Here is a 26,495-nt window from a genome sequence, read left to right as displayed (position 1 = left end):
GGCTTTTTCAACTTGGAACTCTCCAAATTATGGCTTGTTTGCTCATTTCCTCCTCCTTCTCCTTCTTCCTCCCTCTTTTTGGCAAAATGCCATCTTCTTTTAGAATTGTAAAACATTCATGAAAGAAATTAAAGACAATATGATCAATGGAAAGTCATTCTGTGTTTCTGGCCTGAAAGAATTAGTATTGTTAAAATGCCTGTGGTTCTTAAAGTGATCTATAGATTTAATGCAATTCCTATCTAAATAGCATTCTTTATAGAAATAGGAAAACAATGTTAAAATATAAGTGTGTGGTTTAATTTTTATAGATTCATGAATTCCTGTTTTCTGATCATTATTGAATTTTAGTTCCATTCCATTATGGTCATGTAAGATACTTGGAATTATTTTAATATTTTTGAATGTGTTAAGGCTTATTTATAACCTAGCCTGGAGACTATTCCATGTGTGCTTGAGAAGAATGCATATTTTTCTGTGGTTAGAGTTAGTACAATGATAGTATTAAAATCAATTATTATCAGCCCTTAGCATTTTCTATGAGTCCTGTTTGAGAAGAAAAACCTTTAATAGGAGATGATGTGGAAACTCAGCTATCTGGTAAACTCCCACTGAGACCACACTCTCCCCCAGATTCTTTGACAAATCCTAGGATTTCAAGAGAGATGGCTGGGACTGTCTCTCTATGACTCTCTGAGTTTTCTTAACTCATTTTCCTTCCCACTGAGGTCATTGAAGGAATTCATGGAATTTTTTGGCATCAAAAAGTATCAGAAAGACAAGATATGATGCCATAAACTTGAATTAGTGATAGTGTCCATATTTCTTCTCTGGAGCCGTCACCCATCTACAGGTTGGCATGCCTTCATCGATTCAGCCTCAGGACTTTCCTTAACCTAAGTCACTTGAGGACTAGCTTCTGGGAGAGAAAACTGGTCAGAATATTAGCCCCACAAGTCCCATGAAAGCTTCTAAGCTTGTCTGGATGCTAGGTCTCTAATCTTATAGCCCACATTCCCCTCAGTGGCTTCTGGTCTGCATATCTCTATGTTCAAGTTTAAGTGCCTGAATATTATACAGTGTCCTTGGATCTGTATATAGGTCCTAGGCTGCTAAATGAGAAATCAACTTCTCCAACCAATGCTAAAAGATGTGTTTCCAGTATTCAGCCATTCCAATGATCTGAATTGGGCTCTGTAGTTTCCAGGCTCCTAGACCAAGGAATTCACATTTCTAACCAGTTTCAAAGTGTATGTTCTTGGGATTCAACCATTCCAAACTGACCTTGTAATCCTCCTGGATTTCTCTTTAGAAACCTGCTCATGAAAATTCAATGATGACACTAACTGTCAAAGACTCTCTACATGCTCCACTCCTAAAACGAAAACTTTCACTCCACTGCCTGTGATGTGTGGTTTCTAGTTGCCAAGTCAGTACCATGAACACTCACTGGTTTTGTTGTTGTTTCCTCTTAGGATTTGTGCGTCTGGCTGGAGGGGATGGACCCTGCTCAGGGCGAGTAGAAGTGTATCCTGGAGAAGCCTGGATCCCAGTGTCTGATGGGAACTTCACACTCCCCACTGCCCAGGTCATCTGTGCAGAGCTGGGTTGTGGCAAGGCTGTGTCTGTCCAGGGACATGAGCTCTTCAGAGAGTCCAGTGCCCAGGTCTGGGCTGAAGAGTTCAGGTGTGAGGGGGAGGAGCCTGCGCTCTCAGTCTGCCCTAGAGTGCCCTGTCCAGGGGGCACTTGTCACCACAGTGGAGCTGTTCAGCTTGTCTGTTCAGGTGAGATGCAGGTCAGGCCTTTCATCTCTGTGAACACCCTGCTCAGGTGAGAAACTCATGTTACTTTGCTGAAACTCTGTCTTCTTCTACCAGCATACTCAGAAGTCCGGCTCATGACAAACAGCTCCTCTCAGTGTGAGGGGCAGGTGGAGATGAAGATTTCTGGACGATGGAGAGCGCTCTGTGCCTCCCACTGGAGTCTGGCCAATGCCAATGTTGTCTGTCGTCAGCTTGGCTGTGGAGTTGCCATCTCCACCCCTGGAGGACCACACTTGGTGGAAGGAGGAGATCAGATCCTAACAGCCCGATTTCACTGCTCAGGGGCTGAGTCCTTCCTGTGGAGTTGTCCTGTGACTGCCCTGGGAGGTCCTGACTGTTCCCATGGCAACATGGCCTCTGTGATCTGCTCAGGTAAGAGAGAGGGAAGGGCTACTGGTACTCAGGATGCTCCTGGAGCGAAATGTCTCCAAGAGTAGAGAGTGAGGTTAAACAGGCTTCAAAGCCAGAGATTTTGTGGTGAAATATGGATCTTCTCATTGTTCATTCATTTTTCAGGTCAGGGCAAGAAGTGTGAAGGGGAATAATATATTTTTAAGCAACACTGTTGCTTACATAAAATCATAGAAAACAATGTAGGAGCAGTAAGTATAGGCCTCAGTATGAACCCCAACCCAGAGCAACACAGAGAATGTCCCAGCCCCACAGTCACTGCCATCCCCTCTCGACGGGGAAAAGCGCTTACCCAACTTCTACTAACATAGGGAGTTTTATCAGTGTTTGAACTTTATATAAAATGATGCCATATGTTTCATCTTTTGTATCTAATTTCATAGACTCAAAATTATGTTTGGGATTCACACATGATGTTGTATATTGTAGCACTTTATTTTTTTTACTAGTGTAGAGTATGCTTTGAATGATCACATGGCCATGTACTCATCCATTCTACTGACAGTATATATCTGAGTTATTTCCAGTTCTTGACTATTACAAATATGATATTATAACTTACCATGACAATGTCTTTGGATGCAAATATGTGTTACTTATTTTCCATGTTTAACCCTTGGTCTTTTATTTTTATTTTCTTAATCAAATGGTGTCCTTCGATGAACTCATTTCTTAATCTTATGTAAATATAACTTACCAACATTTTTCTGTACATTTAATGTTTCTTATATCCTTTAAAAATTTTTTTGCCTACTGGAAGATCTTAAAAACATTCTCTAAGAGTATCTTATGGAAATTTTCTATATTTCTCTTGCATATTATTGTGCATTCCTAGGATGGTATCTGTGTAAGATAAGGGTCAGGTTCCATATGGACATCCAGTTGACTCAGAATCTTCTTCTGGAAAGACTCTTCCCCACTGCAGTGCTGCCTTCGTCATAAGCAGAAGGGCAATTATGTCTGTCTTATTTGAGACTCTCTATTCTGTTCCATGTTATCATTTGTCTATCCTTGCACCAATACTGCATTTTCTTATTTATCATAACTTCGGAGTTGTTGTTGTTCAATCGCTAAGTCATGTCTGACTCTTTGTGACCCCATGGACTACAGCACACCAGGCTTCCCTGTCCTTCACTATCTCCCTGAATTTCAAACTTTGTGGTTAGTCTGAATAATTATAATTTACAAGAGTTACTTTATATTAACTCCTCTAATATCGTTGCTTTTCTTACCAACTGTGCTGTTCATTCTTGGTTGCTTGTATTTTGTATGAATTTAGAAGTCAGCTTGTCATTTTAACCAAAAGAAAAGCTTAAGGGTATCATTGAGATTAGATTTAAAAATTTGAGAGTAGACATAGAAATTTGAGGATGATTGACATTGACAATGTTGAGTTTTCCAAATCATTGACATAATACATCCCTCCATTCAGTTAGATCCTGAATGTCAGAGGTTTTGCCCATCTTCTTGGAGAAGGCAATGGCACCCCACTCCAGTACTCTTGCCTGGAAAATCCCATGGACGGAGGAGCCCGGTAGGCTGCAGTCCATGGGGTCACTCAGAGTCGAACAGGACTGAGCGACTTCACTTTCACTTTTCAACTTCATGCATTGGAAAAGGAAATGGCAACCCACTCCGGTATTCTTGCTTGGAGAATCCCAGAGATGGGGGAGCCTAGTGGGCTGCCATCTATGGGGTCGCACAGAGTTGGACATGACTGAAGTGACTTAGCAGCAGCAGCAGCCCATCTTCTACTAAGATTTCTCCTAGGAATTTTATTTTTGATGTTATGAGTATTTTTGTGAAAGTGTCCTGGCAATGAATTATCTTTGACTTGTTTTCATCTTTTAATTCTTTCAATTTTGATGTATGTTGAGACATAAAAATGTTGGGAAAACAATATAAAAATTCCTTTATGAACTTTATGTGGGTTTCTAAATGTTAATATCAATATTTTGCTTTAATCTGTGTGTGTCCTTCCTTCTCTGTTCCCCTTCTGCCCCATTTCTTCCTGAATATGTAAATTCTTTCTGAATTCAGTTGAAGACATGATGCTCCTTTATCCTTAGAACATTTCTGGGAATTTCATTACAGAACCAGAGTTCAGGCAAGTCTTTAAATGACTTCAGCTCCAGGTGACATCTAATTGCAGCACTGAAAGACCCCACTGAAAGACTGCCAAACTGAGTTTTTTCTGATTAATGACCCAAAGTCATAAGCAAAATTAAGTACATATTTTTTTTTCTTCAGCTACTAAGTTTTACCTTTTCATATTGATGAAATTGCCAACATCCGTTGGATCACAGAAAAAGCAAAAGAGTTCCAGAAAAACCTCTACTTCTGCTTTATTGACTATGCCAAAGCCTTTGACTTTGTGGATCACAACAATATGTGGAGAATTCTTAAAGAAATGGGAATACTAGACCACCTATCTGCCTCCTGATAAATCTGTGTGCAGGTCAAGAAGCAACAGTTAGAATTGGACATGGAACAACAGACTGTTTCCAAAGTGGGAAAGGAGTACGTCAAGACTGTGTATAGTCACCCTGATTATTTAACTTATATGCAGAGTACATCAAGTGAAATGCTGGACTGGATGAAGCACAATCTGAAATCAAGATTGTCAGGAGAAATATCAATAGCCCTAGCCCTAGCCCTAGCCCTAGTCACAATAGTCTCAGATATGCTTATGACACCACCTTTATGGCAGAAAGCAAACAGGAACTGAAGAGCCTCTTGATGAAAGTGAAAGAGGAGAGTGAAAATGCTGGCTTAAAACTCAACATTCAAAAAACAAAGATCATGGTATCTGGTCCTATCATTTCATGGCAAATAGATGGGGAAACAATGGAAACAGTGACAGACTATTTTCTTGGGCTCCAAAATCACTGCAGATGGTGACTGCAGCCATGAAATTAAATGATGCTTGCTCCTTGGAAGAAAAGCTATGACCAACCTAGACAGCGTATTAAAAAGCAGAGACATTACTTTGCTGACAAAGGTCCATCTATTCAAATCTGTGATTTTTCCAGTAGTTATGTACGGATGTGAGATTTGGACCATAAAGAAAGTTGAGCACCGAAGAACTGATGCTTTTGAACTGTGGTGTTGGAGAAGACTCTTGAGAGTCCCCTGGACTGCAAAGAGATCAAACCGGTGGATCCTAATGGAAATTAGTCCTGAATATTCATTGGAAGGACTGATACTGAAGCTGAATCTTCAATACTTTGGCCACCTGATGAGAAGAGCTGACTCTTTGGAAAACACCCGGATGCTGGGAAAGATTGAGGGCAGGAGGAAAAGGGGATGACAGAGGATGAGATGGTTGGGTGGCATCACCGACTTGATGGACATGAGTTTGAGCAAGCTCCAGAAGTTGGAGATGAACAGGGAAGCCTGGCAAGCTGCAGTTAATTGGGTCACAAAGTGTTGGACATGACTGAAGGACTGAACTGAAGTGAACCAAGTTTTTTGGAAAAACTGCCATACAACAATATGACCAGAACTCTTGCTACGTGACCTGAATTAATTGAAGTATATCCTCTGATTTTGCATTTTGATGTTTCTAGTTTACGTTGAGCTAATGTGTGGCTACACTTATTCTTTAGTTCTTAATTTCAGCTAACAAGTTTTTCAGAAGTATTTGGTTTTTGTTATCATTTCTCTGCAAAGATACACATTTTGTCAATTAATTCCATAAGCACTTTAACCGTGGCTATATATATTCTCATCAGGTAACTCTAGCAGCTGAAAACCCTGGGAAATTCTTTCTAATGTCTCCTTTTTCCTTTCCATTTTTCATGAGATCTATTTTATATAAGTGTTTGTTTTAAAGATACACATTAAAGGTTAGGTTCGATGCACGATACTGGATGCTTGGGGCTGGTGCACTGGGACGACCCAGAGGGATGGTATGGGGAGGGAGGAGGGAGGAGGGTTCAGGATGGGGAACACATGTATACCTGTGGTGGATTCATTTTGATATTTGGCAAAACTAATACAATTATGTAAAGTTTAAAAATAAAATAAAATTTAAGGAGGGAGGAGGGTTCAGGATGGGGAACACATGTATACCTGTGGTGGATTCATTTTGATATTTGGCAAAACTAATACAATTATGTAAAATTTAAAAATAAAATAAAATTTAAAAAAATAAAAATAAATAAAATTAAAAAAAATTAAGATACACATTAAAGAACTTGTAGAAATCCTTCAGAAAGAATTTTGTTTTGCTTTTACTTAGGGATAGATTTGGGCTTCCCTGGTGGCTCAGATGGTAAAAAAATCCGCCTGCAGTGCGGGAGACCTGGCTTTGATCCCTGGGTTGGGAAGATCCCATGGAGGAGGGCTTGGAAACCCACTCGAATATTCTTGCCTGAAAAATCTGGCGGGCTACAGTCCAAGGGGTTACAAAGAGTCGGCCATGACTGAGCAACTAAGCCCAGCACAGGGATAAATTTAGGGATACAATTTACTTAACTCATTCTTACAGCAACACTGGGTTAAAACAGAAATTGTGGTACTGTCTGAAGCAGAACTCTCCAGGGAGAAGGTGAACACTAAGAGTATGATAATTTACTGCAGGGTCACAGCCTTCATCTTAGGCTCCATCAGTAGGTCATTATTTTCCTTAATTCAGTTTCTTGTTCTTCAACCCTTCCAGACTTCTGATCATTGTTGTTTCTTCAGGAAACCAGACCCAGGTGCTGCCCCAGTGCAACGACTCTATGGCAGAACCAGCAGGCTCTGCAGCCTCAGTGGAGGGCGCCCCCTACTGCTCAGGTAAGGGTCCCACAGGACAGAAGACCCTTCTCAACCCTTGGGGTCACTGCCGCATTGTTCCCTTTCTCTCTCCTCAGACAGCAGACAGCTCCGCCTGGTGGGCGGAGCCAGTCCCTGCGCCGGGAGAGTGGAGATCCTTGACCAGGGCTCCTGGGGCACCATCTGTGATGACGGCTGGGACCTGGACGATGCCCACGTGGTGTGCAGGCAGCTGGGCTGTGGAGAAGCCCTCAATGCCACGGGGTCTGCTCACTTCGGGGCAGGATCAGGGCCCATCTGGCTGGACGACCTGAACTGCACAGGAAAGGAGTCCCACGTGTGGAGGTGCCCTTCCCGGGGCTGGGGGCGGCACGACTGCAGACACAAGCAGGACGCGGGGGTCATCTGCTCAGGTCTGCGCTGCACACTGTCCACAGGCTGGGGGAGGGGTGGGGCCCTGGAGGACGGGGGTCTCAGCGCTGAGGGAGAGATGCTGAAAGGACCAGAGAAGGTGGCTTCCTCCCATGAAGCCTGTCTTTGCAGCAGATGTGAAGACGAGGTGCTTTCACTTCCTTCTGCATCAGCTGAGGTTCTGGTCCTTTCTTCTCAGCAGTGTTTCCTGGCAGAGGCGTTTCTTACAGTTTTTCTTGAAAGCAGGGCTCTCTCTCCAGTTACATACAAAAAATTTGAACCCATGGTACTAGTTTCTGTTTGCTTCCCTAATAATTTACCAATTAGTGGTATAAAACAGCATATATTTATTTCATTACTCTTCTCTAGCTTAGATGCCCAGCAGGGATCTCACTGGACTGGGATCAAGGCTTCAGCATGGCCACATCATTTTTGTGGCTCTAGGGGAGAATCTGTTTCTTGCCTTTTCAAACTTCTTGAAACCACCTACATTCCTTCCTTCACAGCACCCTTCATCCATTAACAGACCAGCAATGCTGCAGGCCCTCAACCATTATCCAGAATCCCATCTCTCTTTCTAGCCGGAGCTAAGAAAAGTATTCCATGTTTAAGGATAGTGGGTCTAAGGATGTGATTAGACTGGGCTCAAATTGTTAATACATCATCTCACCAACCCATGGTCCTTATCTTAATCACATCTGTAAATCCCTCTTGTCAGGTATGGTAACATATTCACAGGTTGCAAAGATTGGGATGTGGACATTTACATTTTTGGGTTAATTATTATCCCTATCTCCCTAATATCCACATCACATCCCTTTGACGTATTCTTTAAATATATCGTCAGGAAGCAGGATTCAGCTGCCCCTCTCTGACTAGCATCCATGAAGTTTGGTCTTCCTCTCAGTTCATATCCACTACACCATTGTGGTAGAAATAGAAAGAGAGACACAAATGGACAAAGGCAGTTAAAAGGGAGGAGATGTCAGTCTTGTCATCTAGTCAGTATCGCTTGAACAAGATCAGAGATGAATGTTCACCATTTCTAGAAGAAAGGAAAACCTAGAACATCCAGCAAAATTTTCACTCTGTCCTGTCTCCTCCCCTTTCAACCTTAGAGTTCCTGGCCCTCAGGATGGTGAATGAGGACCAGCAGTGTGCTGGGTGGCTGGAAGTTTTCTACAATGGGACCTGGGGCAGTGTCTGCCGCAGCCCCATGGAAGACATCACTGTGTCCGTGATCTGCAGACAGCTTGGCTGTGGGGACAGTGGAACCCTCAACTCTTCTGTTGGTCTCAGGGAAGGTTCTAGACCCCAGTGGGTGGATGGAATCCGCTGTCAGAAAACTGACACCTCTCTCTGGCAGTGTCCTTCTGACCCTTGGAATTACACTTCATGCTCTCCAAAGGAGGAAGCCTATATCTCGTGTGCAGGTGACTTACTATTTCTGTGTGTCTTTCCCAACCCTATAGAATGCAGTGAGATTTGATATTTTAAAATCTAAGTGATGAGTTTAATTTGGGTCCACAAAATGATATAAAGTGAAAATGTTAGTTGCTCAGTTGTGTTCTTTGCGACCACGTGGACTGTAGTCCGCCAGGCTCCTCTGTCCATGGGATTCTCCAGGCAAGAATGCTGGAATGGGTTACCATTCCCTTCTTCAGGGGATCATCCTGACCCAGGTATGAAAATCGGGTCACCTACACTGCAGTCAGATTCTTTACTGTCTGAGCCATCAGAGAAGCTGAAATGAGGAAAGAATGAAACTAATTTAATGCACATATTCCAACCTTGTTTGTTAAAATTTTTAATTGAGACGTAATTCTCATAACATTATATTAGTTCTAAGTGTAAAACATAGTGTTTATATATTTGTACATATTGGTAAATCACCACACATACAGTAATATCCATCACCACATGCAGTTACAATTTTTTTCTCATATGATCCCACAAGTAAGAATTTGCATGCTGCAACTAAGACCCAGCACAACCTAATAAATACTTAATTTTAAAAGAGAGTATTGTTTTCTTCATAGCATCATGGTTTTTTATCCACATAAGGGCTTCCCTGGTAGGTCAACTGGTAAAGAATCTGCCTGCTATGCAGGAGACCCTGGTTTGATTCCTGAGTCTGGAAAATCTGCTGGAGAAGGATAGGCTACTCACTACAGTATTCTTGGGCTTCCCTTGTGACTCAGCTGGTAAAGAATCTGCCTGCAATGTGGCAGACCTGGGTTTGATCCCTGGGTTGGGAAGACCCCCTGGAGAAGGGAATGGGTACCCACTCCAGTATTCTCGCCTAGAGAATTCCATGGACTGTATACTTCATGGGGTCTCAAAGAGTTGGACATGACTAAGTGACTTTCACGAACACTATATACAAAAATATTTTCTTCTTTGCTATATTACTGTCTTAAGATATCTTTCATGACAATATTTTTTCTCTAGAATGTTTTAAAATTTCTTATTTATTCATAGGAAATCTTTATAAACAAACATCACTTACTGTTTCTCTTAAATATTTTTGTAAGATTTTCCCCATATTTTACATATATTTTTAAGATTGTATATGTGTATGGGTGGGTTATGTGATCACATCTGTAATGTTTTACTTTTTTGACTTCTGCCTTTAGTGCAATGTTTCAAATGCCATTCTTCATCTCAAAATAACATTGAATCAAGTTTTATTTTCTGCAAACAATTTAATAGTTCCACTATTAAAAACCTAATTTAAAATTTATGTATTTATCTGAATTTATTTTACTATGTGTGATGGTGAAACATCATCACCAGATAGAAATTACATTTTAGATATGTGATATCTTAGCTCCATCACAAAATAAAAGCACATGTCTCATGAGTTCATGGAAAGGACATCAAAAGTACAGGCAACAAAGCAAAAATAGACAAGTGCAGATACAGCAAACTAAAAAGCTTCTGCAAACCAAATGAAAGATCAACAGAGTGAAAAAGCAAGCTAGCACAAATTATATAAGGTATTACTTTCCAAAAATAATAAGGAAGTCCTATAACTTAAGAGAAAAAAAACCCAACAAACTTAAAACCTAATAACTAAATTAAAAAATTGGCCATGGGCTTGAATAGACATTTCTCTGAAGAAGACATACAAATGGAAATAGGTATATAAAAAAATGCTTGACATTGTCAATCATCAGGGAAATGTAAATTAAAACCACAAAGAGATATCATCTCACACATGTCAGAATGACTGTTGTTTTTTTTTTTTAAAGACACTTAGTGTTGGCAAGGCTGTGGAGAAATTGACACTTTATGTGTACTTATCCACATTAAATGTATAAATTGTACTAATAAAGCTATGTAATCCAGGGGTTAAATCTCTGGGCTTTCACTGTCATGGGTCCAGGTTCAATCCCTAACCTGGAAACTATGATCCCATGAGCAACAGCACAGCCAAAACACAAACAAACACCAGCACAAAAACTATGACCAAAATATCTGTATGATTTATACTGATGTCCCTTTTCATTCTTGGTATTGTCAACTTCCTTTTCTCTCTGCTCTGCATTAGTATTGCTCAGTGTTCATCAATTTTCAATGAGCCACATTTAAAGGGTTTTCTTCTATATTTTATACCTTATGCTTACCTTCTTTTCCATTAATTTTTGTTCCTTTTTAAATTAACCCCAACATTCTACATTGTTGACTTTCTCATCTAGTTTCTTAATTGGAAGCTTACTTTTTTTTCACTTTCAGTCTTTCCTCTTCTCTAAATCTAGGGAATAAATTTCCCTTAGGCACTACTTGAGTTTCATTAGAAGAATTTATCATACCATTATTTTGTGTTTATTATCATTATTTCACAGTATTTTGTAAGTTTTAAATTTATTCCCAGACTCATGTGGCTTTTGGAAGGATCTTGCTGAATTTCCCCAAATAGAAATATATAAATATTTTCTTATTAGTTCTTAATTTTATTCCACTGTGTCCAGAGTAAATATTCTGTATGAATTCAAAGAGTGAAAGATTTTGTCCTATTATATGGTCATTTTGATAAAAGTTCCTAGTGCATTTACAGTAATGTGAACTCTTGCATTGTTGGGTGCATTGCTCTCTGTGTTACTTAGTTAGATGTACTGATTATGTTGTTGTACATCTACTGTATTCTTTGTTTTTTGTATGTTTGGTGTGCATGCTACTGGAAAAGATATGGTAATAATCCCCCATTTTGATTGTGATTTTGTCTATTTCTTCTTTTCACTCTGTCAAGTATGTTTCAAAGTTATGTTCTGTTACCATTCTTGAATTTTCTTGTCTAAAATATCTTTATTAAAGGTGCATCTCATTATAATCATGAAAATTCCCTCTTTAATTCAATTAGTGCATCTTGGCTTAAAATCTGCTTTCTGGGACACTGATAAAGCTACTCCAGTTTTGTTACAGTTAGTACATTTTTTCCATCATTTCACTTTCAACCATTCTTTGCTTTCATAATATAAGGTGGGCATTTTGCAAGTAACATTTGTATCAATTTTGTTTTATCTTAATCCATTTACTATAAATGCAATTACTGATATTGATATGTTGGTATCTGCCATTTGTTTTTAATTGATCCACCTGCTTTATGTCCCCCTTTGTCTCCTTATTTTTCCTCCTTTTGTATTAAATAGATCTGTTATTATTCCAGATTTTCCTTTTTCCGTTTGATTTTAAGCAGCTTTACTAAGAGTGGGGGTTTTCATACTCCTTCATTTATTTTTTTAAAAAGTTCTCTATTGTTATATCATCAGATATTACTTCTGCAGTTCTGTCTCTCTGTCTGTGTATCTCTTCTACCTCTCCTCCTCCTCTTTCTTCTCTTTCTCATCTCTCATCTTTAGAACTCCTCTAAATCACTATATTCTAAGTTCTATATAAAATTCTTTTAACTTATTCATTCACTTTTTAAACCTAGATATTTTATTTTAGGTTGGCAATAGTTCCTTAGATATTTTTATTTATTTATGATTATTTGTTATTTTTTCATCTTTTTACCTGTTTATTCTCTTGTTCTCTCTTTTCCCCTAAATACACTGATTGTAGTTAAAATCCTTATCTGCTAAGTCCAGCATTTCTATCATAGGTGTCTCTGCATTCTCTTATCTTTTTTTCACTTTGGTCATTTGTCATGTTATCCTAGCTTGTCAAATGTCATGTCACTTTTTATTGAATGCTATAAATTATATATGAAAAAGTAAGATACTCCTGATACATTTTCTAATACCTGAAAGGATTTACCCTTTGTTTTCCTAGGCAGGTAGGGGGAGGGGGTGTGTCTCACTCAAACATCTAAATATAACCTAAAACTGAACTGCAACAGTATGGGTTGCAGTTTTGGTAGCATTCAGTCCACCTCTGATTCCTCTGTCCCTATGACATAAGCCTTCAGAGATTTCAGTTCAGAGCCTATATTCTTTGGTAGCTAAGTACCCAAAATAATGAAAAAGACTCTGCTTTCCAAGTCTTTTTATATAGTTCTCTAGCTTCCTGCCCTTCACAGCTTATATACTGGGCAAATATTGGAGGAGAAAAGCTGCTGTGTGAGAGAGGCTCTCAAGACTCTAGTTTTGTCTCCAGCACCAGGTAGCCCCCAGATTATGCTGCTTCCTGTCACAACAGTAGTCCTCTGCTTGTCCGAGCCCAGATTCTGAATCATTAAATTATGCAATGAATTGGCAAATTCCCACAGAGAAAAAGAAGCTATAGATCCTGGACTAACATTGAAATAATCTCCACTCTTTAGAATTTTAGCATATTTAGTCCATGTTGTGTTAACAAATGTCGAATACATTTACTGTTTCTTAAAAAATAGTTTCCAGCTTTTAAAGTTGTATCCAGAAAGACCCAGCAAGACACATTGGCCTGCTGTGAACTCCATTCTCCCTGGAAGTGGAAAATTTTAGGTTTAATTCTCTATTTCTTTATTTACTTAAAGTGCAGCACTGATAGACATTATTTAACCTTTCTTTACCTACTTTTTTTTTTTTAACCTTTCCTCCTACTTTTCAACCTTATTAATTCTCTTGCCACTGCTATAAGAAACCAGACCCAGCTGCTGCCCCAGTGCAATGCTGCTGTTGCTGCTGCCAAGTCGCTTCAGTCGTGTCCGACTCTTAGCGACCCCATGGACTGCAGCCTACCAGGCTCCTCTGTCCATGGGATTGTCCAGGCAAGAGTACTGGAGTGGGTTGCCATTGCCTTCTGCACGAGTGCAAAGACTCTATAGCAGAACCAGCAGGGTCTGCAGCCTCAGAGGAGAGCGCCTCCTACTGCTCAGGTGAGGGTCCCACAGGACAGAAGACCCTTCTCATTCTCCAGGTCAACGCCCCATGTCCTATTTCTCTCTCCTCAGACAGCAGACAGCTCCGCCTGGTGGACGGGGGCGGTCACTGCGCCGGGAGAGTGGAGATCCTTAACCAGGGCTCCTGGGGCACCATCTGTGATTACAGCTGGGACCTGGACGATGCCCGCGTGGTGTGCAGACAGATGGGCTGTGGAAAAGCCCTCGATGCCACTGTCTCTTCTTCGTTTGGGGCGGGATCAGGGCCCATTTGGCTGGACAACGTGAGGTGCACAGGAAAGGAGTCCCACGTGTGGAGGTGCCCTTCCCGGGGCTGGGGGAAGCACCACTGCGATCATAGCCGGGATGCAGGAGTCATCTGCTCAGGTATGGTCAGTTCATTGCCCACCAGCTGAGAGAATGGAAAGTTCCAATAAAGCTGATGTCTGATCAGAGGGACAATAGGGGATGGGTGGGCTAGAGAGGGCTGAGACAACTACCCATCCTCCGTGAGTGCCCTGTAGCTGTGAGCAATGAGCTTCATATACTTTCTTCTTACAAGTCTCTGCTATTCTTTCCTTCTCCAGTGGTCTTACCTGACACTAAAATAGCTTTATTTACTCTCCCAGTTAAAATAAATCCTCATATTTTTTTCATAATTCACTTTTTGTAAAAGTGAAACATTTGCTAACAGCCACATACACACTCCCTTTGCACTGGAAGGCTATGAGAGGGAGGGACAAAAAATGAGGATGTACTTTCCTGGGTGGAGTTGTTTCTATACAAACAGTGTGAGACATTATTTTGCACTAGGTTAGTATGAGTGGAGGCTACTCCTACTATAGGAGGATATCATTTACATGTATAGAGGGTATCCCTACAAGGGTTATCATTTAACAGATCAGAGATTCTTATGGATTTGTGCCAGATTTCAAGTTTCCTTTGCAAATTTAGGCATAAATGTTTATAGTTCTTTGATGGTAGAGAATTGTTGATGAAATGCTCTGAGTCATATATTCTTCCATTGTTACTAGAAAAGTCTCTCTCTCCAATTTTTCCTGTAAAACATCTGTATAAAGGCAAACTTTGGAGGAACACTTAGCCATGCACTGACAAGTCAAAGGCGGAGGTAATAAAACTTGAATTTCTGTGTTTTATGTTAAGAGATTATAAAGTTTATATCTGATGGCTTCAAAAATATAAGAGAATTGCATTTGGGGGCTTATTTGGGGTAAGTGGACAAATTTAATTTTTGAAAAAGGTGGAAAAGGTTTTATAGTAGCTGGGAGGAAGGCGAATGGCAATGGGAGCTGATGAAGGTAACTGTGAGGTTCTCTGAGCAGCACTGAGGGGCCAGGTGTGGTGTGAAAGATGCTACGTGTGTCTAAGGACACAGGATGTGTACACAGCAAGAGGCCAGACAAGGATATGTCTTTACTATTACTCACATTGGCCTTCTATTTAATAATTTTTTTGGAATTATCACGCACTTATTCTTCCATGTAAATTTTAAAATCAAATAGAAAATAAAAAAGATATACTATATCTCAGACGTCTCTATCCTGATATGTATAAGACTTTATTGAGTATTCAGCATATATTTGAATATTTCCCATGTATCAGGGTATATAAAACAGAATACAAGAAATACTTTTTTCTTGTTCTTTCTAAATTTTTAATCTCATAGAATTAATATAACAATATCAATAACCTCATATATGCAGATGACACCACCCTAATAGCAGAAAGTAAAGAGGAATAGAGGAGAGCCGCTTGATGAAAGTGGAAGAGAAGAGTGAAAAAGCTGGCTTGAAACTCCGCATTCAAAAAACTAATATCATGGCATCCAGTCCCAGCACTTCATGGCCAAGAGATGAGGAAAAAATGGAAACAGCAACAGACTTATTTTCTTGGGCTCCAAAATCACTGCAGAGTGTGACTGCAGCCATGAAATTAAAAGACGCTTGCTCCTTGGAAGAAAAGCTATGACAAACCTGGACAGCAGATTAAAAAGCAGAGACATTACTTTGTGACAAATGTCCATATAGTCAAAGCTATGTTTTTTTTTTTTTTTTTTTTTTTTTTTTTTCTGGTAGTTATATATGGATGTGAGAGTAGGATCATAAAGAAGGCTGAGCGGTGAAGAATTGATGCTTTTGAACTGTGGTGCTGGAGAAGACTCTGGAGAGTCCCTTGGACAGCAAGGAGATCAAATCAGTCAATCCTAAAGGAAATCAACCCTGAATAATTCATTGAAAGGATGTAAGCTGAAGCTGAAGCTCCAATACTTTGGCCACATGATAAGAAGAAATGACTCATTGGAAAAGACCCTGAGGCTGGGAAAGACTGAAGACCAGAGAAGAAGGGGACAACAGAGAATGAGATGATTGGATGGCATCACTGACTCAATGAACATGAGTTTGAGTAAACTCAGGGAGATAGTGAAGACAGGGAAGACTGGAGTGCTGCAGTCCATGGGGTCACAAAGAGTTGGACATGACTGAGTGACTAAGCAACAAAACAACCAGTTAAATAAAAATGCTTTAATTAGAATGTGTAGCCTGTGACCCAAACTCCCAGCCAGAGGAGCCTAGGGGTCCTCACCTGGGCCTCTCTGGGGAGATGGAAGTGGGTAAATAATAAAAAGCAAGCAGACCATCCTCTCCCTCATCATTCATTCTTATATCAGTGGTCAAGCTAATCCTTCAATTCTTTAATTTCTGTGGTGTCTTTTCTGTCCTCTCCTGCTCTCTATAGTAGATTTTTATTCTGTTACATCATTCTTTTTGAGACTTCAAAGTTCACATACTTATGCAATCAGAGTCCTTTACCAGGACAAATTCCACCATTACGTACATAACCATGAGCACACTCAGAAATCAGGAAAATTATTTTAAAAATTGTTCTTTATGATTTGCAGGTTTTTTTCCCATTGGACTACCTTTTCTCTGTCCAAATATGGTCCCTGAAGGATGAAATCATGATCATGTGTCTTTTCTTTGGTCTCTCTCTCATACTCCATCCACTCCCCATTTAACCTACCACTCACCCCACCTCACTCCCTACAGAAGTTCTTCCCTTTTGGAGTATCCTTTCCATCTATTTGTAGCTCTTAAGATCATTTCTTCTTTTCTGCATTGGGGAAATTTGGAAAGGGTAGGAGTGTTAAGTGGCAAATGGGAGCAGCCCAGGGGATAAAAGGTGTTAAAATCTTGTTGAACAAATATTTGGTTTCCAAATCTATGTTTCATCACTACTGAGGCTTTTGCAATTTAGAAATCTCTAAAATATATATGGCTCGCTTACTCTCTGCTATCTTCCTCTCACTCTCCTTTTTCGTAGCTTGCTGGCTTCTTATCTCAGAAATCCAAACAGGAAAGGAATATGCAGTAGGCATATAGATAGGGTTAGAATACATTAAATTCTCATCACTCCTTCACATTTGCTAAGAATCTCATGTCTAGGATGAAGTAATCAACTAACTCAGTTGTCTTGCATAATCCCACTGAGACTTCACTTTCTCTCAGGTGTGTTCATAAATCCTAGGTTTTTAAGAAAGATGGATAGCATCATTCCCTTCCTCTCCTATGACTCTCTGAGCTTTCATCACTTCCAAACTTATCTGTGAACAACTTCTTTCACAATTAGGTTACCTAATTGTGACCTAATGCCTGCACTCAGATCCAGCCCGCATGATGTTCCCATCCCCAGTGACTTGAATACTGGCTCAGAGAAAACTGCCCAAAATTCTAGCCCCAGAAATTTCAGGATGACCTAAACTTCTCTGACTCTTAGGCCTCTAACCTCTTGAATCCCATGATCTTCTTTCACTCTCAGTTAGATCAGCTATGCACTCAAGTTTGAATGTCTACCACTGTGCAGTTTCTTTGGGCCTTTGTAGTTTCTAGCCCCCCACATAAGAATTAACATTCCTAACCAATATATATTCTCAGGATTCAGCCATTCCAAACTGACCCTGCAATCCTACTGGATATCTCTTCAAAAACTTGCTCATGAAAATGCAATTTGACAACGACAGTCAAATTCTCTCTTCTTATCCCCTCTTATTCCACTGCTGGAAAAAGCTTTCCCACCATTGCCTGTGAGGTGTTGTTTCCAATTGTCAAGCCAGTTTCATGAACAGTCACTGGGTTTGTTCTTTGTTTCTCTTAGGATTTTTGCGTCTGGCTGGAGGGGATGGACCCTGCTCAGGGCGAGTTGAAGTGCATTCTGGAGAAGCCTGGACCCCAGTGTCTGATGGAAACTTCACACTCCCCACTGCCCAGGTCATCTGTGCAGAGCTGGGGTGTGGCAAGGCTGTGTCTATCCTGGGACATGTGCCCTTCAGAGAGTCCAATGCCCGGGTCTGGGCTGAAGAGTTCAGGTGTGAGGGGGAGGAGCCTGAGCTCCAGTTCTGTCCCAGAGTGCCCTGTCCAGGGGGCACTTGCCACCACAGTGGAGCTGTTCAGGTTGTCTGTTCAGGTGAGATGCACATCAGGATTTAGCCTCTGTGTACACTCACTTCAAGCTAAAAAAGAAATATGATTTTTCTGAAATCCTGTCTGTTTCTATCAGTGTACACAGATGTCCGGCTCATGACAAACGGCTCCTCTCAGTGTGAGGGTCAGGTGGAGATGAACGTTTTTGGACAATGGAGAGCGCTCTGTGCCTCCCACTGGAGTCTGGCCAATGCCAATGTTGTCTGTCATCAGCTCGGCTGTGGAGTCGCCATCTCCACCCCAAATGGAGCAGAAGGAAGTGATCAACTCTGGAAAGCCCGATTTCACTGCTCAGGGACTGAGTCCTTCCTGTGGAAATGCCCTGTGACTGCCCTGGGTGTTCCTGACTGTTCCCATGGTGACACGGCCTCTGTGATCTGCTCAGGTAAGACAGGGAAGGGCTACTATACTTAGGATGTTCCTGGAGTGAAATGTCCCCAGAGCAGAAAGTAAGGGAAAACAGGCTTAAAAAGAAAGATATTCTGTAGTGAAATGTTTAATCTTGTTACTGAACTCGAGTTTCAACTGCTCATTACTCAAGAATCCAACAGTGAGAGACAAGTGTGGGGTAAAATTAAAGACAGCTTTATTGAGGAAACCAGCAGTTCTGGGGAGATAGAGGACTAATGCACCAAAGAACCAGCTCCTTGCTAATCAGGAGTACACAGGTGAAAGTAGGGGACAGGTTACCTGCAGAGTAGCACAGCTAGCTCCGACAATCATCTTGAAATAGATCTGGTCAGTGTCACCTTTATTGTTTGAATTACAGTTAATCATCAGTTCTAGTGCTGGTTTGTTCCCATTTCCTTGAGGCCAATCTTGGAATTGTGTAAGATGAAGATTATGAACTTCCCTGTTGGCTCAGATGGTAAAGAACCTGCCTGCAATGCAAGAGTCTTGGGTTTGATCCCTGGGTTGGGACGATCCCCTGGAGAAGGAACTGGCTCCCCACTAGTCTGGTCATCATGTAATTTATTGCTACCACCTGTTTGGGATTTCAGTATCTGCAAAATAGCTCAAAAGATATGGCTCAGAATGTTATCTATAGCCCATAAGAAGGAACTAAAGGTCCTTGACTTTGTTTAGGGCTAAACTATTATTATTTTGTACTATTTGACTGTTTTCCTTTGTTTCTGATTGTTTTTCATTTCTGTGATCAAATTTATTCTTTAGCTAGGTTTTTCTACAAACAGAGGCAGGTGAGGACATGAGGGTGGTCTGTCCTGAGAAGGCTCTGTAAGGTCCTGCTCCATAGCATTCTCATTGTTCACTCTTTTTTTTTTTTTCAGGGGAAAGAAGTGCTAAGAAATGCTAAGAAGTGCTATGTCAGGGAAAGAAACACCTAGATGAATATTTTTTATGAAACAATATTATTTAAGGATAATAATAGAGAACAAAGTACAAACAATAAGTGTATACCTAGGTCATGTTCTCCAACCCAGATCTACAAAGAGAACATGCACAGCACCACAGAATCACTATCGCCTCCCAATAGCTGTGTCCTCCTCCTCTCCAGGGAAGACTGCTTACCTAAGACTTGTACTGCTGTAGAATATTTTCTCAGTTTTTGAACTTTATGTAAATTCATACACTATGTTTTCTTTTGTGTCTAATTTCTTTGAGTCCAAACTGTGTTTGAGATTCACTCATGATGTTGTTTATGGCAACATTTCATTCACTTTTATTATTATAGAGTATTCCTTTGAATGATCACATGACCCTGCGTTGAACCATTCAACTAATGGCAGAGATTTGAGTTTATTTCCAGTTCTTGACTATTACAAATACAATGGTGCAAATTACCATGATGATGACTTTTGGCAAAAGTATTTATTATGATTTTTGTGTGTTTAATTCTTGGTCTTATATTTTTGTTTTCTTAATGGTATGCTGTACTTCAATGAGCCAAGTTACTCATCTTAGGTTTAATTTATCAACTTTTTTTCTGTACAAGTAGTGCTCTTTCAGTCAGTCAGTTCAGTTCAATCACTCAGTCATGTCTGACTCTTTGCAACCCCATGGACTGCAGCATGCCAAGCTTTCCTGTCCTTCATCATCTCCTGGAGCTTGCTCAAGCTCGTATCCATTGAGTCGGTGAAACCATCCAGTCATCTGATTCTCTGTCGTCCCCTTCTCTTCCTGTCTTCAATCTTTCTCAGCTTCAGGGTCTTTTCCAATGAGTCAGTTCTTCCCATCATGTGGCCAAAGTATTGGAGCTTCAGCTTCAGTGTCAGTTTTTCCAATGAATATTCAGGACTGATTTCCTTTAGGATAGACTGATTGGACCTCCTTGCCATCCAACGGACTGTCAAGAGTCTTCTCCAACACCACAGTTCAAAAGCATCAATTATTCAGCATTCAGCTTTCTTTATGGTCCAACTCTCACAGCCATACATGATTACTGGAAAAATCATAGCTTTAACTAGATGGGCCTTTGTCAGTAATGTCTCTGCTTTTTAATATGTTGACTAGGTTGGTCATAGCTTTTCTTCCAAGCAGCAAGCATCTTTTAATTTCATGGCTGTAGACATAATCTGCAGTGATTTTGGAGCCCAAGGAAATAAAGTCTGTCCCTGTTTCCCCATCTTTTTGCCATAAAATGATGGGACCAGATGCCATGATATTAGTTTCTTGAATGTTGAGTTTTAAGCCAACATTTTCACTCTCCTCTTTCAGTTTCATGATGTATGGCAAAACCAATATAATATTTTAAAGTAAAAAAAAAAGAAAAAATTAAAAAATAAATTTAAAAAAGAGTCTCTTTAATTTCTCCTCACCTTCTGCCATAAAGGTGGTGTCATCTGCATATCTGAGGTTATTGATATTTCCACCAGAAATCTTGACTCCAGTTTGTGCTTAATCCCACCCAGCATTTTGCATGATGTACTCTGCATATAAATTAAATAAGCAGAGTGACTATATACAGCCTTGACGTACTTCTGTCTCAGTTTTGAGCTAGTCCATTGATCCAGTCCCTAGAACTCCTTATATTCTTCTTAAATGAACTTTGTCTACTCCAAAATTACAAAAAATGTTCTCTGAGAGTATCTCACAGAACTGTAATTACTTTTTTTTTTTTTGAATATAATTGTACATTGCTTCTAGGATTGACATCTGTGTAGGATAAGGGTCAAGTATTCTATTTTCATATGGGTATCCAGTTGACTCAAAATCTTTTTCTGAAAAGACTATTCCCCACTGCAGTGACACCTTTGTGATAAGTGAAAGGGCACATATGTCTGAATACATTTTTTATACTCTCTATTCTGTTCCACTGTATCCTTTGTCTCTCCTTGCACCTGTACCACATTTTCTTAATTATTGTAATTTTATAGTAAGTCTTGAACCTTCCCTGGTGTCTCAGAGAGTAAAGAATCTGCCTGCAAGGCAGGAGACCTGGATTTGATCGCTGGGTTGGGAAGATCTCCTGGAGAAGGGCATGAGAATCCACTCCATTATTCTTGCCTGGAGAATCCCTGTGGACAGAGGAGCCTGGCGGGCTATAGTCTATTGGGTCACAAAGAGTTGGACATGATTGATTGACTAAGCACACATAGTAAGTCTGGGTAACTTAAATTTAAAGAAGTTATGTTGTTGCTTTTCTTGCCAACTGCTTTGGTCAGTCTTGGTTTTTGTATTTTGTATACATTTTGAGCTCCAATACTTTGGCCACCTGATGCGAAGAGCTGACTCACTAGAAAAGACCCTGATGCTAGGAAAGACTGAAGGCAAGAGGAGAAGGGGATGACAGAGGATGAGATGGTTGGATGGCATCACTGACTCAGAGGCCATGAGTTTGAGCAAGCTCCAGGAGTTGGTGATGGACAGGGAGGACTGGTGTGCTGCAGTCCTTGGGGTCACAAAGAGTCAGACATGACTAAGTGACTGAACAACAGCAACATAAATTTGGAATCAACTTGTCATGTTTCAGGCAAACAAAAGCACAAGGGAATTTGATTGAGGTTAGATTTAATCTGTATATAAATTTGAGAATGACTGACTTTGACAACACTGAGTTTCCCAATTCACTGACAAAATATATCCTTTCATTCAGTTAGGTCTTGAATTTCTCTCCGATGTTTTGCACATCTTTAACTAGGTTTTCTCCTAGGCATTTTATGGGTTTGATGTTATTAGTATTTCTTTTAGTGAAGGTTTTCTAGGAATGAATTCTCTCTGAACTTTACCTAGATTCCCCAAATGTTAGATTAGTATTTTGCTTTAATCCTTCTTTCTTTCTTTTCTCTCTCTCCCTTGCTCTAGCTTTCCCTTTCTCTCCTTATTTGTTCCCCTCCTGCCCTGTTTTTCCCGGAGTATGTAAAATCTTTCTGGATTAGGTTGCAGACACGATGCTCCTTTATCCCTCCCTCCCAACAACAACAAAAATACTTCTGGGAATTTCCTTACATAACCACAGTTCAGTCAAACCTTTAGAGATGTCAGTCCCAGATGACATCTAAATGCAACCACATGAGAAACCCCAAAGATAGAACTGCCAAGTTGAGTCTTTCCCAAATTACTGACCTGGGAAATCATGAGCAAAATTAAAAAAAAAACATATTCCTTCAACGACTAAGTTTGTGGGGAAATTTTGTTATATAGCATTATTAACCCAGCACTTACCATAGGACCAGCATTTCTGAATAGAGGAATATTTATCCTCTGATTTTCCATTTTACTCTTTCTACTTTATGTTGATCTAATGTGCTGATACACTCATTCTCTAGTTCTTAATTTCAGTTGTTAACTTTTTCAGCTGTAGAATTTTCATTTGTTTTTGTTATCGTTTCTCTGCCAAGATACACATCGTGTTAATTAATTCTTTGTGCACTTTAATCATGGCTATTTAAATTCTCTGTCAGACTATAAAACTCTTAGAGGAAAACATAGGCAGAACATTCTTTGACATAAGTTGCAACAAGATCTTTTTTGATCAACCTCCTAAAGAAAATAAAAACAAAAATAAAAAAACTAGGACCTAAGTAAACTTAAAAGCTTTTACATATCAAAGGAAACCATAAACAGAACAAAAAGACAACTCTCAGAATGGGAGAAAATATTTGCAAATGAAGTAATTAACAAGGGATTAATCTTCAAAATACACAAACAACTCAATATCAACAAACCAAACAATCCAATGAAAAGATGGGAAAAAGGCCTACATAGACATTTTTTCCAGACATACAGATGGCTAACAAATACAACATCACTATTAGAGAGATGCAAGTCAAAACTACAGGCAGGTAATACTTCACTCCAGTTAGAATGTCTATCATTAAAAAAATCCACAAATAAATGCTGGAGAGGATGTGCAGAAAAGGGAATTCTCTTACATATGGGTATGTAAATTGGTACAACTACTGTGGGTTGCCATGCCCTCCTGCAGGGGACATTCCAAACCAAGGATCAAAGCCAGGTCTCCCACATTGCAGGCGGATTCTTTACTGTCTGAGCCACCAGACTCAGAAGCCCTACACTATTGATACTAAGTACAAAATAGATATTGCTTGGAGAATCCCATAGACATGGAGCCTGATGGGCTACAATCCAGAGTCAGACACTACTGACAGAGTCAGACACTACCGAAGTGTCTTAGCATGCATGCACATATACATAGATAAATAATAACTTTTTTATAGTACAGGGGACTCTACTCAGTGTTCTGTGGTGACCTAAATAGGAAGTAAATCCGAGAAAGAGGGGATATGTGTGTATATATATATATATGTGCATATAAATAGATAGATAGATAGATATAAATAGATAGATAGATATAAATAGATAGATAGATAGAGTTGTTGTTGTTTAGTCACTGAGTTGTGTCTGACTCTTTTGTGACCTCATGGACTGCCATGCTCCTTTGCCCATAGGATTTCTCAGGCAAGAATACTGGAGTGGATTGCCATTTTTTTCTCCAAAGGCTCTTCCCAACCCAGGGATGGAACCCCAGTCTCCTGTTCAGCAGGCAGATTCTTTACCACTGAGTCACCTGGGAGGCCCATATGTATATGTATAACTTACTAAATTTTCTGTACAGCAGAAGCTACCACAACATTGTAAAGCAATTATACTCAAAAATTAATAAATTAAATAAAATAAATTCTTTGTCAGGTAACTTTAAGAGCCAAATACCCTGGGAAATTTTTTAATGTTTCTTTTTGCTCTGGTTTTCCATGAGATCTCTTTTATATAAGTATTTTTAAAATCACAAACATTGTAGATAAATAATTGTACAACTCCTTCAGAAAGGTTTTTGTTTTGCTTCTTCTATTTAGGGGTAGATTAAGCTCAACATTCAGAAAACGAAGATCATGGCATCTGGTCCCATCACTTCATGGGAAATAGATGTGGAAACAGTGGAAACAGTGTCAGAGTTTATTTTTGGGGGCTCCAAAAAATAAATCACCAAGGCAGATGGTGATTGCAGCCATGAAATTAAAAGACACTTACTCCTTGGAAGGAGGGTTATGACCAACCTAGATAGCATATTCAAAAGCAGAGACATTACTTTGCCAACAAAGGTTCATCTAGTCAAGGCTATGGTTTTTCCAGTAGTCATGTATGGGTGTGAGAGTTGAACTGTGAAGAAAGCTGAGCACCAAAGAATTGATGCTTTTGAACTGTGGTGTTGGAGAAGACTCTTGAGAGTCCCTTGGACTGCAAGGAGATCCAACCAGTCCATTCTACAGGAGATCAGTTCTGGGTGTTCTTTGGAAGGAATGATGCTAAAGCTGAAACTCCAGTACTTTGGCCACCTCATGGGAAGAGTTGACTCATTGGAAAAGACTCTGATGCTGGGATGGATTGGGGGCAGGAGGAGAAGGGGATGACAGAGGATGAGATCGCTGGATGGCATTACAGACTCGATGGACGTGAGTTTGAGTGAACTCCGGGAGTTTGTGCTGGACAGGGAGGCCTGGCTGCAATTCATGGGGTCGCAAAGAGTCGGACACGACTGAGCGACTGAACTGAACTGAACTGGACTGAACTGAAGGACAGAACAACTTGTTTAACTCATTCTTAGGGCAAAGCTTGGCTTAAAACAGGAATCGTGCCATTGTCAGGACCAGGGCTCTTCATGGAGAAAGGGAACATGAAGATTATGGTAACTTTACCAGTATGTTCCAGCTTTCATCTCAGCTCCATCACTAGGTCATTATTGTTTTTTTTCTTTTGAATTTTTTACTTTGTATTGGTGTATAGCCGATTAACAAAGTTGTTATAGTTTCAGGTGAACAGCCAGGGACTCGGCCATACACATACATGTATCCATTTTCCCCCAAACTTCCCTCCCCTCCTAAAAATTATTTAGTTTAATTGACTTTCCTGTTCTTTAACCCTCCCAACCCTCTAATCATTGCTGTTTCTTCAGGAAACCAGACCCAGGTGCTGCTGCCCCACTGCGACCACTTTGTGTCTGAACCAGCAGGATCTGCGGCCTCAGAGGAGAGCGCCCCCTACTGCTCAGGTGAGTGTCCCACAGGACAGAAGACCCTTCTCATTCCCCAGGTCAACGCTGCATTGTTCCATTTCTCTCTCCTCAGACAGCAGACAGCTCCGCCTGGTGGATGGGGGCGGTCCCTGCGCCGGGAGAGTGGAGATCCTTGACCAGGGCTCCTGGGGCACCATCTGTGATGATGGCTGGGACCTGGATGATGCTCACGTGGTGTGCAGGCAGCTGGGCTGTGGAGAAGCCCTTAATGCCACGGGTTCTGCCCACTTTGGGGCGGGATCAGGGCCCATCTGGCTGGACGACCTGAACTGCGCTGGAAATGAGTCCCAGGTGTGGAGGTGCCCTTCCCGGGGCTGGGGGCGGCACGACTGCAGACACAAGGAGGACGCCGGGGTCATCTGCTCAGGTCTGTGCTGCACACTGTCCACAGTTTGGGGCAGGGGTGGGGCCCAGGAGGACGGGGGTCTTAGCCCTGAGGGAGAGATGCTGAAAGGACCAGAGAAGGAGGCTTCCTCCCATGAAGCCCGTGTTTCCAACAGAGGTGAAGATGAGGTGCTTTCACTGCTTCCTGCAGCAGCTGAGATTCTGGTCCTTTCTTCTCAGTAGTGTTTCCCGGCAGAGCCTTTTCTTACAGTTTTTCTTGAAATCAGGGCTCACCCTCCTGGTACATATAGTAGAGAAGTCTTAAAGCCACTGTGCTAGTTTTTGTTTGTTCTATAACAAACTGCTACATTGTTGATAGTTTAAAACAACATGTTTATTTCCTTGCACTTCTGTAGCTTAGTTGTCCAGCAGGGATCTCACTGGATTGTGATAAAAGTTTCAGCAGGGCCACA

General features: G+C 40.6%; 1 protein-coding gene across 1 annotated transcript in view; it reads left to right on the top strand.

Moving 5' to 3' along the window:
• LOC129644229 (antigen WC1.1-like) overlaps window positions 1-26,495 on the top strand; it is a 54,506-nt gene that overhangs the window by 11,783 nt on the left and 16,228 nt on the right. The window contains exons 3-12 of the mRNA XM_055569750.1: window positions 1,476-1,784; window positions 1,878-2,195; window positions 6,924-7,016; window positions 7,094-7,408; window positions 8,525-8,839; window positions 13,780-14,094; window positions 17,881-18,189; window positions 18,283-18,591; window positions 25,579-25,674; window positions 25,751-26,065. Of these exons, the coding sequence (XP_055425725.1) occupies window positions 1,476-1,784; window positions 1,878-2,195; window positions 6,924-7,016; window positions 7,094-7,408; window positions 8,525-8,839; window positions 13,780-14,094; window positions 17,881-18,189; window positions 18,283-18,591; window positions 25,579-25,674; window positions 25,751-26,065 (2,694 nt within the window). The remainder of the gene's footprint in view (window positions 1-1,475; window positions 1,785-1,877; window positions 2,196-6,923; window positions 7,017-7,093; window positions 7,409-8,524; window positions 8,840-13,779; window positions 14,095-17,880; window positions 18,190-18,282; window positions 18,592-25,578; window positions 25,675-25,750; window positions 26,066-26,495) is intronic.

Source organism: Bubalus kerabau, chromosome 1 (genome assembly GCF_029407905.1).
Source record: "Bubalus kerabau isolate K-KA32 ecotype Philippines breed swamp buffalo chromosome 1, PCC_UOA_SB_1v2, whole genome shotgun sequence".
Lineage (NCBI taxonomy): Eukaryota > Metazoa > Chordata > Mammalia > Artiodactyla > Bovidae > Bubalus > Bubalus kerabau.
Note: the sequence above shows the minus strand (reverse complement) of the source record. Positions and strands in the feature narration are given on the sequence as shown.